The 14,815-nt window shown below is 39.8% G+C and overlaps 1 protein-coding gene across 1 annotated transcript in view; it reads right to left on the reverse strand.

Annotated features, from left to right (window-relative positions):
* LOC150090433 (uncharacterized) overlaps positions 1-14,815 on the reverse strand; it is a 562,729-nt gene that overhangs the window by 483,913 nt on the left and 64,001 nt on the right. The window contains exons 32-38 of the mRNA XM_090389881.1: positions 12,012-12,035; positions 10,500-10,569; positions 10,195-10,316; positions 9,971-10,003; positions 2,619-2,688; positions 2,229-2,350; positions 2,031-2,063 (exon numbers count right to left, since the gene is read on the reverse strand). Coding sequence (XP_090246007.1) covers positions 2,031-2,063; positions 2,229-2,350; positions 2,619-2,688; positions 9,971-10,003; positions 10,195-10,316; positions 10,500-10,569; positions 12,012-12,035 — 474 coding nt within the window. The remainder of the gene's footprint in view (positions 1-2,030; positions 2,064-2,228; positions 2,351-2,618; positions 2,689-9,970; positions 10,004-10,194; positions 10,317-10,499; positions 10,570-12,011; positions 12,036-14,815) is intronic.

A 14,815-nucleotide genomic window follows, 5' to 3' on the forward strand; every position in this document is an offset into this window, starting at 1 on the left:
CTTTTAACCCTTTATTCTGTGAATCCCCCAAAGCTAGCAGTTTACTGACCTAGCTAACACTGCCTCGATAGCATCAGCAAACACTATTGTACCCTTTTCATTTAAGTGCATCCCATTCCTGTAGAAGCGGTCTCTTCTGTTAACAAGCACAAACCAGGCTGAAAAAAATTCTACCCCATAAGCCATGCCCAATCTCTCCAGGGCAGAATTGATCGACAAGGCTTTCATCATGTACTCCCTTCTATCGTGTCTGGGCAGAATTGCAGACACTTTCAAATTTCACCATAACTCGCAGCTATTTTTCAACATTGACCTGTTAAGTAAATCTGCAGATCTCCTACTCTTAATGTCATTGGTGCCAACGTGTACAACAATATCACCCTTTGTGCCCTTAAAAGATGATATCTGCTCTACAACATCATCAACTTTTGCCCCTGGCAGACATACCCAGGTCCTATTCCATCTATCCTTTTTACACAATATATTACCCGTCTCCCTGACAATAGACTCACCAAGAATAATTAATTCCTGTGGAACCAGCTCATTCTGCCTCGGAGATTGCCGCGTTGAGTTGGACAGCTGAGAGCTTTCTTCGAGGGCATCTACCCTACACCTCAAGCTCTCATAGACGCCCATCAGAACGCTGAGTTGACGCCTAATTTCTAGTCACTCTCTGCACCTGGCACACACACACACACACACACACACACACACACACACACACACACACACACACACACACACACACACACACACACACACACACACACACACACACACACACACACACACACACACAAAGACATCCTCCTTGGCTAGATCATGTTCTGTTCCAGAGAGTTCGGAAAACAATTCACAAGTTGCACATTCTTTTAGGCTGATGCGTTTGAGAATCGTCTTCCCCTCAGTTCTCCCCTGAGTCACAGCGCTCCTGCCACTTTGTGCCCGTTGCTTTGCTGTTCTAGTCTGAGGCATGATATTTAAAGTGAATAAGATCAATTTAATTTTATCGAATGACTTCCTAGATCTTTCTTTTTGAGACCACTGTCGCTTTAGAAGCTATCTTGCAAGGTTACAAGAGTAGGCTTCTGTAATTTAGATGCTCTACATTTATGGAGGATAATGCCTAAGGACATCATTCTCTTATTGCAAGACAATTACTTAACAAAAAATTTCCAAACAGAGTTGGCCAGTGTAGATAAACTGAGTTGTTCCAAGGTCTCTCGATTTGCAGATTTTTTCTGTGGAATTGGTCGCAAAAAATAACCTTAAAATTAACCATCTTTTAAAGATAAAAGTAAGTCAGCGTGAAAATATAAGAATGCTTTTATACATTCAAGCACAAAGGACACGATTCCTTATTTCTCTTGAAATGCATTGAATGATCACTAAATTATGCCCACCTACCGAAATCCGTGTTGGGCCACCGTTCGCACTGGTAACAGCGACTATTCGCCTAGGCATTGAATCTACTAGATGTCTGAAGACGTCCATAGGGATTTGTAGCTATTCTATCTTCAAGTCTTTCATAGTGATATGATGTGCACTCTCTATGTTGCATTGCAGTCTGAGCCAGATAACGTTCATTTGGTGGAGAAGACAAGAGTATGGCTTGGTCGAGGTCTTTGAAAAGCTGTTTTCATGTCCTGGAAATGGTTCCACAGTCTGCTTTCAGGGATGCAGCCCAGTGACATACAACCGCCTGTCCACTTCAGCTTGGCTTTGTCCTGCCTCCATTGCTCTACACCTCAAAGAATTATCCAGTCGGTCTCTTTATGACATTTTCACAATGACAGCGCTCTTGTAACTGTTTTTATCTGGCAACAAGGTTTGCAATTGTTAAGGGGTCACGCAGAAATTGTTTTGTCTCATAAATGGCGGATATTTCATTCTATTTTTATTTCAAATGTATTCACGTTTTTGTGTTTCGTCTTAACTTTTGATCATCAGTGCATTATTACATTAAATTATATTAATAAATTTTAATTTTTATAAATTAAACTGAAATTCCAATAAATTAGGAGACTTACTTATTTCCGGAGGCGTCAGATCTTGGCTACTTCCTAGAAGAAAATTATACTATTTAGTCCCTAAACGAATCAAAAGCGCATTCTAAAAGACACTCAGGCATTAACAGAAAGTTTGTATTCAAATTTAAATTAAATGCGTTGTAATCTTGACCTTTCACAGAGTTCTCTAAGTGTGTTTTAATCGATTACTATACTTACGTTTGCAGTCTTCAAACGGCTTGTCTGGAACCCACATCCCTGAATCTTTGTCGCATTCGTATATTTTCTCAGTTGAACCATCTGGAAATTCATATCCCAACATGCATTTCGCCGTGCATGTCCTAAATTTAAAGAATAGAGATCGTTAATTTACCCAATAAGTTTTTGATCTTCTCCAATGTATCATTATCCGAGTTAAAACGATAAAAAACAATGAAATACTACGTAATTGATGAAAGGAAAATTGGTGTTTTCATTGTGGATTGCTCCCATTACTAAGATGATACTCATAATATTAAGAGTAAAGAATATTTAGAACACTTTCAAGATGAAAATGATTATGCATTAAAGAACTTCGATAACAACTTTTTTGATGATTGAATTACTTACTTGGCTCGTATATCTTCTGTACAGGAATACGAACCAGATATTGGAGATGAAGAAGGCATACACAGATCACCTGGCAACAGATAAAATAAAGCGAAATAATTAGAATCTAACATTTCGTTTAGGTTTAAATATTACATTTAAAATTACTTCTCAACATCGATAGGAAGTTGAAACCATGTAGCGTATCTGATTTTTATAGACTGATATGAGATACAAATGCAACCATTTTTTTGTATCTCGCGTGTACGTAGTTTTCAGTGGCTAAACGGAACTGTAACCGAAATTATTTTGGCAATAAAAAAATAGTAAGAAGAAGAACCTTTTAACTTTGATTTATATAGAAGTAACTTTGTTAGTGTTATAAATTAAAATTATGGAATTTTTGAATATAAAAATACTACAGGGTACGAATGGCACTACCTTTGAATGGATCCGTTTAACCTTTTCCTACAGATTCCATTTCTTGGCTTGAATATATGTGCAGATTTTCCGATTCTCACAGTGGTACTGTTGGGGTCATTTGGTCCATTAATCATACTGTATCTCAAATCTCTCCTCGTTTTCTTTAAAATTGGGACCCCTTAAGAAGATGATTAACGGGTTACCACTACCCGAGACTACATTTTTTTGTCAATTTTATATTAAGGTTTTCCAGTTTTTATGTTGCTGAGATACGCACTACATTGTTAATCTGTTACACGCAAAAGAAGGGAAGTCTAGATCTCAGGGATGCCCTGGCGGGTAGCACAATTAGGTAGGATCGGCGATCACCCCACACTGGGTGGAAAAGATCTGACTTTGTGTCCCATGGATGACGTGAGGAATTTTATTGGCCTTTTTCACAACTTGGCTGAATTAGTCGGTCTCTGGGGAGAGTAACACGGTTTTTTCTCCCGGAAACTTGGGTTTTTCGTCCAGCACAACAGAAAATCGACTAATGAAACACGCAATTTACAGACAGTATACACGGAGCAATGACTTTAGTCGCTGATGCTTCTAAAATCCTACTACAATAACAATTTCAAGGACAGTTGTGGGATTCTCCGGTCACATATCTCCAATATATTAGGTTTTGAGATCAGTCCAAGAACCATCTTTGCCATAAAGATTAGTCCCCTGTGACATATGAATTAGCCTGAAAATTTTCAGAATGTTGGATGGAGGAAGAATTGGCGTAAAAAGATTCAAGAATTATTACCATCCCAGCACCTCACATGGACAATTCTGGAGGGACAGCACAGATCAGCGGGTTTTGGTGTTGGTCTAACCAGGTTTGTGTCAAGTACAGTACGTCTAAATAGTGTGAGAACAGGTTCGCCTAAATAGTGTGGGCTTATTACATATGGATTTAACAATCTGAATGATCATTATGAAAGTATGAGTGATGCATGGTATCACTCATACTTTCTATTGGCTGCAGTATCAGCCAAATCGTTTCCGCTAATTCCGATATGGCTGCGATCCAGCAGAAGCGGATATCGAATCCATCGTCATAGGGAATGCATATTATCTGCTGAACCTGGGAGAGGATTGAATGAGTAGTGTATCTCATCGCTGATAAAGCCTGTGGTGAAAATAACTCTTCTTGCACTTAAAGAATCGGTTATGTATAATAAACCGTTGATATTGGCGAGTCCTTATGTGATCCAAGACTAACTCTATAGCTTGTAGTTCTGCAGTGTATATGCTGCATTAAGGGGGAATCTTTTCAGATACACTATTATCTGAAAAAACAGCAGCAGTTTCCACAAACGATTCCGACTTCGAGCCGTCTGTGTAAACTGGCAAGAAGTCAAAATGTTTAGTTCTGTGTTGCGAAGAGAGTTGAAGGTAGATGGAAGACGTGGCATCAGACTTCATCCAGTCCTTAAGGAAGAAGTCATATGCTAGTGAGCATGCCAGGGTGGAAGGGGCTACTTTGGTGAGCGGGCAACCTTGTCTACCGAGAGATTAAGCTGAAAGAATGGATCAAGAGGATTTAGTATTACTATTAGTACTGGGAAGTGATGCAAGAAAGCAAGCTAACCCTACGTTTGCTTTCTCTAACTCCATAGAGAAAGAGATATAAGAGGACAAGGAATTGAGATATTGGAGGATCAGCACTTCTGACTCGCGGGGAATGATCGCGAGTCAGAAGTGCTGATCCATATATCTTCGCCAGAGCCTAAATGGCACCGGTAGATTGAAAAATACGTCTTTCTCTAAGGCCTCCGTGGTAATATTAGCAATGAGAGCACTCAAACGAGTACCCACTTCTATACTCTGAATGTGCCGTACAAAGAATCACCGACCACGATCTCACAGCCAGATAAATAAACAAATATTTAAGGCATCATGCATATATTTATAGAGAGAAAGAGGTCCTCTCATTCAGCGTGGAATCCTGTCCAACGGTTACCAAGCGAAATCAATCGCTGGCTGTATTGGAATAGATGTAAACAGTGCGACCACGTCGAAGGAAAGCATGACCCCGTCCTCTAGAATATTAAAGTTCTTAATGATCTGCAATTGTCCTCCTATATCCCTCTTTCTATGGAGTTAGAGGTAGATCATGCTTTTCCGTTTTTAGATGTCTTAGTTCGACGTGTGGGTTCCCGTTTAGAAAACTTAATTACAGCAAAGCAATGTGCCGAGAACACTTCAATAATTATAAGTCGGCACTTGTCCTAGGACATCTGCAGAGCTCAACTAAATAACACAAGCGTTATTTAGTCTAGCGTGGTCCCACTGTGATTACGCTGCGACAGGGATGCTGAGATTTCTAAGATTACAGCGAATATGTCTAGGAGCGGCTATCGACCCACTGTTTCCGTTAGATTTCACTTACATGGTAATAATTGTGTTTTTCCCATTTGGATCAAAATATAAGTTTATTGCCACTTTAGCATTAGCGTTAGGTCAGGCATATGATGCAAGAAAGCAAGCTTATATAGCATCAACCACAAAAAAAAAAAAAAAAAAAAACACTTCCCATTTCACCCATCCGGTCACTCCAAATGTTTGTCAAGTTCGGGGTTAAATTTATTTAAGCTATCAACTTCTACAACAACAGACGGAAGTCTATTCCAGCAATCAAATACCCGCTGGCTAAAGTCAAACTTCCTCACATCTATTCTACAACTATCTTTCCTCAATTTGAATTTATGCCCTCTCAGACGATTATTCTGAGCAAGCGGAAGTATCCCGTCAGCATTGAGCCTGCTCAAACTATTCAAGGCATAATACACCTCAATCAGATCACATCGCAGGTGTCTAGTCTCCAGATGCTGCAACTTGCAGAACATAAGCCTTTATTTTTAAGCACACCCCTTTGTTCGTCTCACCAATCATGTTGCCCTTCTCTGTACTCGTTCTAGAAACTCTACATCCTTCCTAAAATGAGGCCTCCAGACCTGTAAGGAGTATTCAAGGTGTGGCCTAACCATTGCCTTATACAAAGGGATAATCACCACCTTGTCTCTGATAGCAAAAATCCTATATATCATTGATAAAACTTAAAGACCTGCTCTGGCCGACAGTCTGCACTGCTCAAAGACCTTCATATCTGACTGCACAATTATCTCCAGGTATTTTTCATTCTCCACCTCTCTCAGTGTAGTACCACACAGTTAAGTCTAATGTCAACAAATATCTTCTTTCATCTTCTCAACCTCCAAACCAAGCACGGTACTAAGTACTATAGGTTCTAATATCTCTCGTATTTGGGGTCTTCATAAAAAAAAAAAAAAGTTGACACGTTTCTCTTGGATTACTGCTACCCATATGCAGTACTTTGCATTTGTCAATGTTAAACTACAGTTGCCACTTCTCAGCCCATCTACCTAACTTTTTTAGAACCTGTTGCAGTAGCATACTGTCTTTAGTGTCATTAACAACCCTACCAAACTTTGTATTATCTGCAAACTTGAACATTAAGCTTGATATACCTTCATCGATATCATTTATAAATACCGAAAACAACAATGGACCCTGCACCGAAGCCAGGGGGACTCCACTAATAACATTAGTCCACGTAGAGCAGTGTCCATTTATTATCACTCTCTGCCGTCTCTCACTCAACCATCTCTTTATCCATTGCAGCAACTTGTCCTTAATGCCATACCTCTCCAATTTGTACAGCAGTCTTCCATGTTCAACAGTATCAAAAGCTTTGCTGAAATCCAAGTATATGATATCAAAATTATTTTTTACATCCAGTTGCTTTGTAACCACATCATAGTATCCAATCAAATTTGTCAGACAAGACTTTCCCGTAACAAACCCATGCTGTGTCTGAATTATTGCTGCAGCCTTGCCTAGATGATCCTGCAGTGCTTCTTTAACCAGTGACTCCATTATTTTCCCCGGAACAGAAGTTAAACTAACTGGTCTGTAATTACTCGTGTCACCCTTCGATCCCCTTTGTGAATTTGGGACACATTTGCACATCTCCAGTCCATGAGGACCTCCCCTGAATCTAAGGATGCTCTCTCATAATTCTGGCTAAGGGTTAGTTAACTTCAATATAACTGGATAAATTCCATCCACCCCAGGTGCGTTTTTTATGTTTAACTTCAATAATTTTTCCTCCACTTTGCTCTCAGTTATTACAAAATCACTTAGCTCCCTGTTAGAGTTTGATTAACTTCTGGCATTCCCCTCCTTGAATAATCCCTCATTTGTGAATATACAGGGTGTTTCAGTTAAACGTTTCAGAACTTCTAAGAGGGGTAGGGTACATCCTGACAACTCTAAATCATATAGCAATGTGGGGTCGGAAATGCTTTCCTGAAGCGGTGTTGTACACAGAAGCACCATAAAGAAAAGAGACCGTAAGTGAGAAATCGTTTTAATAATACATGAAAAGAAGCAAAAGGTACATGGATTAAAGTAAGTGTTCGAAGTTTCTTCCACGGGCTACAATGCACGCCTCACATCTCCGACGCATGGACATCCGAACATTCTGGAATACTCCAGGCGAATTTCGAATTTCTTCGGCAGCTACTGCGATTCTTGCAACCAGCTCCTCAGCATTGTCAACAGGGGTGTCATAAACTAGCGATTTCATATGACCCCAGAAATAAAAATCAAGACATGATAGGTCGGCTGACCGAGCAGGCCAACGCACGGGACCACCACGTCCGATCCACTGTTGACCAAATGTGACATCCAGGTAGTTACGAACATCTCCGCTATAATGGGCAGGGGCTCCATCGTGTTGGAACCACATTGTCTGTTGCGTCGATGCAGAAATCTGTTCATCTCTCAAAAGTTGTCACCCGACCTATCATGTCTTGATTTTTATTTCTGGGGTCATATGAAATCGCTAGTTTATGACACCCCTGTTGACAATGCTGAGGAGCTGGTTGCAAGAATCGCAGTAGCTGCCGAAGAAATTCGAAATTCGCCTGGAGTATTCCAGAATGTTCGGATGTCCATGCGTCGGAGATGTGAGGCGTGCATTGTAGCCCGTGGAAGAAACTTCGAACACTTACTTTAATCCATGTACCTTTTGCTTCTTTTCATGTATTATTAAAACGATTTCTCACTTACGGTCTCTTTTCTTTATGGTACTTCTGTGTACAACACCGCTTCAGGAAAGCATTTCCGACCCCACATTGCTATATGATTTAGAGTTGTCAGGATGTACCCTACCCCTCTTAGAAGTTCTGAAACGTTTAACTGAAACACCCTGTAGATGCAAAATACTCATTCATTTTATCAGCTACTTGAGCAGGATCATCATTAGTCGAACCATTTATGTTAAGTGGACCAATCTGATTCATCCCCTTCCTTTTATAGTTTACATAACTAAAGAACTCTTTGCTGGTTTTTCTTTGCATCCTTTGCCAAAGATATCTCGTAATCTGCCTATGCCTGTCTAACCTCCTTTGTGACTTGATTACAGACTAGTTTATATCTTCCATAGGCTTCTGTGTTGCCTGATAATTTATATGCATTCCATGCATTTTTCTTCTTTGCCACGGGCCCCATTAATTCATCCGACATCCATTTAGGCCTGAACCTTGAATAGTATTTCTTATTTGGTATGAAAAGCCTAGTAGCCTCCAAGATTAAGTCACTGAAGGGTTCCTATTTAGAATTCAACGTTGGTAACATCATCAGTTGATGCCACGGTACAGAATTCAATAACTGTCTGAGACCACTGTAGTCACCTTTACGAAACAAAAGCCCTTCCCTTTACCCTTGATGGTAGTTACATATTTAAGTAAATCCCACATCAGTACATTGTGATCATCCTCACCTAGTGGTTCCTTTATCTGCAAATTCTTATTGCATGAATAATCACTGCTGATTATCAGATCAAGGGTATTACATCCTCTGGTTCTCCTCGAACATGTTGCTGTAGAAAACAATCATCCATTAAATCCACAAAAGCCTTGCTAACGTGCGAGTGACCAACCCACAAGTTCCAGCCAATATCTGTAAAGTTAAAAATCCTCCATTACAAGACATTGTGATTTACTGGCCCACTCTATTTATCTGCACAACTGTTCGTTGTACTCATCAAAGTCATTAGGCCTATTACACACTCCTACTGTCATTTTCCCTTTCCCAATGTTTATGTTACACCAAACAGACTCAACTTTTGAGGAGGTGTTTCTGCGCGCTTCCATTGTTTTGACAGTTGCTTAGTTTCAGGATTATAGTGATGGATCCAAGTTTCATTCATGGCAATTAGCAGTGAAAATATCTCCTCTTGCTTTTTCTGGCACATCGACAATCTTTCATGTGCGCATTGTGCCCTTTCCTTCTTCTGGTAAGAGATCAGAAGTGTGGGGAACTGATCTAGTAGACACTTTAGTCATATGCAATTGTTGATGGATGATTTTCTCCGCAGATCCTACACTAATTTGGAGCTCTGCAGTTAGTTCTTTGACGAATTACTTTATCATGCGCAAAGGTTCTTCCACATTGAATTGTTTTACTAATGTGCAACAACACTGTAACCTGTAGTCTTCTCCCTAAATAGCGATCATTTTTTGTGGATTTCTTTGGTGTTTTCCATGCACAAAGAGGAACTGAATCACTGATCTGTATTCCACTTTATCCACTGACACTTCACTTCATTCAGTGGGGAAAAAAATGAATTGTCAGATGGAAATTAAAATTTGTATTTGCTACAGAGGTTTCAATGCATGAAACAAAAAAAAATTCATCTCTTTATAACAACTACTTATGGGTGAATACAAATCTTTTTTGAACCCCCCCCCCAAGGTTTCTATATAAAAATGGAAGCATGTAACATTTGCAAATTCAAGCTGTCATCGATTTCATTTTGATTGCTGATCTGTCCCAAACTATTGTTCTAAAGTTACGCTTAAAAACGTAAACCAGGAACGCTAACTCACCTCCTCCATGGCCAGTTAGGTCTCCTCCAGCTCCTGAAAGAAGCAAAACAAGAATGAAGCAAACAAAATGAAACAAAAATTCCAGCTGCCTTAATAGTAAAGAAAATGAATTTTAAAGTTATTTCTATAGTATATAACTCGTAATATGGGTTGGACCTCCTATGTCCGACCCTCCCCCCCCCGTTCATCAATTAACTGCTCGTGACTAGGAAAGAGACACTTACTACTACAGTCTGGAAATGCTTCCTCCGGAGTCCACTCTCCCGTCAGTCTATTGCACTCGTATATAAGTTCTAAACTACCATCTGGGAATTGGTATCCCATCATGCACTTCGCTGTACAAGTCCTGAAAATGAATTAAGGTTCATGATTGGTCAAAGCCGCCTTCAGTTCAATTTGTACTAAAGATAAATTAAATTTTTTTTCAGCCACTATTGAAGTTTCGTGGACTTTGATGGAGATTTATTATTTTCAATTTTAATAGGATAAGTACATGATTCATCATGTAGTGGATGTGGGAAGGACTTACATGGTATAGAGATCACCGGAACAGGAATAAGAGCCAGCCATTGGAGCCTTAGCTGGTTTACACACTGGTTCTGAAATTATAGGGATAACCAGTACAAGTAACTATTTAGAGCTATCTAGAGCAGGAAAATTAATGAGTATTCACATTTTACAGAATATTTATATAATTGATTGAAGTTATTAGTTCATTGGCATATGCAGAACATTTATATTCATTCACAAATTATTTATTTACTTTTCCAATTACAACTTATATTATATTAATTATTGGTAAATGTCAGAGTTCAACTTTATCAAGCAGAAAATTACCTTTCATTTCCCACCAAAGAAAATGAAATTGCAGTGCCCTGAAAATATACCAACACTCAGCAATGGATCCATAGTGCAAGTACTCTATCCAGGCCTGCTGTACTCTCGAGGCCAGCACATGTGATTATGATCTGAATTCGAATGTTTCAACCCTAAAAAATACCTAAAGTATACCTACGCCTCATGGCCTTAGGCTGGATCGTGAATAAAAAGAAAAGGACCAACCAACTAATTTGATGTGAGCTATGTTTCAGTGAGTAGTATTGGTATTCATTGTTGACGTTGTATCCAGACGGCAATGGAATATTCCCGCATGGATAGTCTGAAGAATACTCTCTGTGTGTCCAGCAACTTCCTTGCCCGCCATACTCTCCTTATATGAATCCAATTGATAACTTGTAGAATTATTTGTAAAGGCCCATCGAAAAATATAGAAGCCCAAAAGTACACCCACATGAATGGGCCAAAGATCATCAGGAATACCAATGTATACTTTATATGAACGTTGTTAAGAGACCTGCTAGCATCGATGAAGAATCAACAGGAAAGTCAACTTGCTATTAACTGTACGAGTATTGTCTAATATTTTGGTAAGGAGGTGCATCTATCTGTAATTGCCAGTCTATCTGTACGCTTTGTAGGTTGTAACTAAAAATTTAAAAAACAGTCTTCATATCGGTTAGGAAGTACTGCCATCTCTACAGGACAGCACCAATGCGTGAACAACGCAAGCAATGTGCGAAGGAGGTATACAAAAGGTGAGGTTACTATCGCCAGCTTCCAATTATAACACCAGTCACAATACCAGCCAATAGTGCTGCAGTTCAAGAAAGTTCTAAAAAGCCCAAGAGAGATCTACAAAAGGGGCTCCTGGCTCCTGCCATTAAACCTACAAATGACCATAACAGATAATGAATCATTAAAAGATTTGATCGCCTTAGAAGATAATCAAAAAGGGTAAATTTCAGACAAATGATTAGGATGCACACACAGATTAGTTTTTCCATGATGTCAGGTCGAAACAGATAAGACCCAAGCTAGATGGAACATAGGAAGCCATTAAACCCTATTAATCATTGCGATATCCAATTTAGTTTTATTTGCATGTTTTTTTATGTTTAATTTTAAGAAGCTAATGGTTTAAGAAAAATGATCAAATTCTGTCCTGGTAATATAAATATTTAACGCTAATTATTTTTCTCACCTGAGGTTTCTGACTTTCCGGGAACTGAAAAAAGAAAAAAAAAATCCTTTGTTATAAATTGCAAAGATTTTCTGGTTAAAAATTCAAAAGTTAAAAGCTTAGAAAAAGTAAACAAAGACAAAGATGTATTTTTTGAATAGAAGAGAATTTTAATCCAAAATTAATTTATTTACTTCACGACATAGAAATAAGACTGAGTGGCCATTTTAATAGGTACAACTGCGTTTTTCATGAAATGGCGTGCTCTTTCAATAACACTCTCTCGTGTTCGTATTATCATACCATATAAATCAGAAGATAACGATACATAAGGATGCTTTGCGAATGTGAAAGACAGAAGATTTAAGTGACTTTGAAGGTGACATAGCAGCTGGCAAGAGACGCACCGAGATGGGCATCTCAGAATTGTTTATAGTCGCACCCACACCCGTTGGAAAAGGTCGGAGTTCGTATCTTGTCGATGATGCAAACAATTTTATGGGCTTTTTCTACAACTAGTTGAGCTATTTGGTCTCATTCGAGTGATGTGTGGTTCCTCCCCTCCTTGGAAGTTCGGGTTCTTCGCCCAGCAAACCGACCAAAAAAGTCACACAAATACAGACACAATATATCGATGTCTCACAGCCTCAGTAGCTTCGGCGCTTAACGCACACCTAACCTAAATATTGAGATTATTGCAATGACCAAATAACATACAGCCAAAGGCGACCTTGTTGCCAAAAACAGCTCGCTGATGCGGAAGACCAACGGAGGCTGAAAGGACTTGGGCAGCGTAACATGAGGGCTACAACCAATCAAATATCGAACTAGTACAATAGTGGCAGCCAAAGAGAAGTACACTATTGTGTAAAACTGAAGGACCAGCACTATTTCTAAAGGTTACAACCACAAAATCTTTCCTTAAGCTACTCTTTACTGATGAGAGTAGATTCAGTCTCAGCAGCGATTCTGGACGTCAGCTAATCTGGCGAGAGGTTGGCACACGGTATCACCCCACAGACATCACTGAAAGGGATCGATATGGCGGTCTAGGTGTTCTCCTCTGGGAAGGTGTTATCTTGGATGGACGTACACAACTCCAGATACTGGACGGCGGTACTGTAACCGGTGCACGCTACTGTACCGAGGTAATTTTTCTGCGTCTGTTTCGAGGTGCCATTGGCCCCGAGTTCGTGTTTATGGATGATAACGCCACATCCCATCGCACTGCAGTTGTTGATATGCTTTTGGAAAGTGAGGACATTGTTCGTATGGATTGGTCTGCCCGTATCACCGATCTAAGTTCCATCCAACACATATGGGACGCTCTGGGGAGACGCCCAGGGGCACGTCCATACCCACCAGAAAATGTTCACCAGCTGAGGATGGCGCTGACAAAGGAATGGACAATGTTACCGCAAGAACTTATCAACAACATTGTTCTAAGTACGGACAGCCGGTGAAAAGCTTGCATCGACATTAGGGGTGGCGTTAACATCCATAAACACGAACTCGGGGCCAATGGCACCTCGAGACAGACGCATATGGGGAAAGATTACCTCGGTACAGTAGCGTGCACCGGTTACAGTCACCTTGTAACAGTCGGGTTGTATCGCAGTACAGTGGGCTGAGAAACGTAATTACTGGGCAGTGGAGGATTAGTTAAACGTTAGCTAATCTGACGAATCCCGGTTCCTGCTACTTTACTCAGATGGGAGGACCAGGATTTAGCAAAAGTAGCATCAGTTCATCAGACATCCTGCTGACAATGCAGCCTGGTAACAATTATCGAACGGTGCAGAGAGTGTTCTCTTGGTGGGCATTGGGGCCCTTGATATCAGCGGAGCAACATTTGGATGCCATAGATTATCTGGAAATTCTTTCCGACGAGGCGCGTCCCACCATGGCTGCAGTGTATCTATATCCAAATAGATTCTTCCGACAGAATAATGCGTCATATCACAAGTCCTGAATTATAAAGAATTAGATCCAGGAACAAGAGTAAAGTCGGCCAACTGCGGTGGTTTCCTCAGTGATCAGATCTCAATTCAGTTGAGCACCTGTGGCATGAGGTGGAATGAATTTTTCGAAGTAAAGACACAACCATCCCATTCTCAGTAACTACGGGAAGCAATGAGTCAAAGTCGACCAAAATTCGTGAGATAATTGAAAAATATTAATTCTTTTGATAAATAGAAACACGTTTAGAATGAAATTAATAAATAGTTTTAGTAATTATAAGTAATTATTAAAGTTTTACGATTGCTAGTACGGAGGAGAGATTTGTACACACTAAAGAACTGCAACATTCAGGCTGGACAATTTCTTCATAATAAAAATACCTATGGTGGTTTGATTCATTTTTATGTTATCCGGTTTTCTGAACACGTTCAATATGAATTCCTTTCGTTTGCTCTTATTAAACAGCTCGACAAAACTAACAGAACAAAATGTTCTTCATGAATATTTTATTGTGAACAGTGTTGCCGAAAGCGAATATTTAATATAATAGGCATCCTGGCACGCACATTCCGAGTATCCAGTATAAATCGATCTACCACCTTACAGAACCGCATATTATGCAATTATTCATGCCTATAAAAACACGGGTTGCGACCACATCACTTCATTTCCATTTTTTGGCTTTCTCAGTCGGATAGCCAGTACTCAGGATGGCAAGTCATCGTCGCTTAGATAATTATTTAAGATGGAGAGCGGTGGACTAGTTGAAGTCGAACAGTTGCAGGTGGAGGTGGCATGTTGGCTTAATGTGTTATGCAGTGTCTTCACGGCACCATGGAAGCAGTTTCGGGAGACAGGAACCA

The sequence above is a fragment of the Mastigoproctus giganteus genome, chromosome 2, assembly GCF_048544385.1.
Source record: "Mastigoproctus giganteus isolate SK-2022 chromosome 2, ASM4854438v1, whole genome shotgun sequence".
NCBI lineage: Eukaryota > Metazoa > Arthropoda > Arachnida > Uropygi > Thelyphonidae > Mastigoproctus > Mastigoproctus giganteus.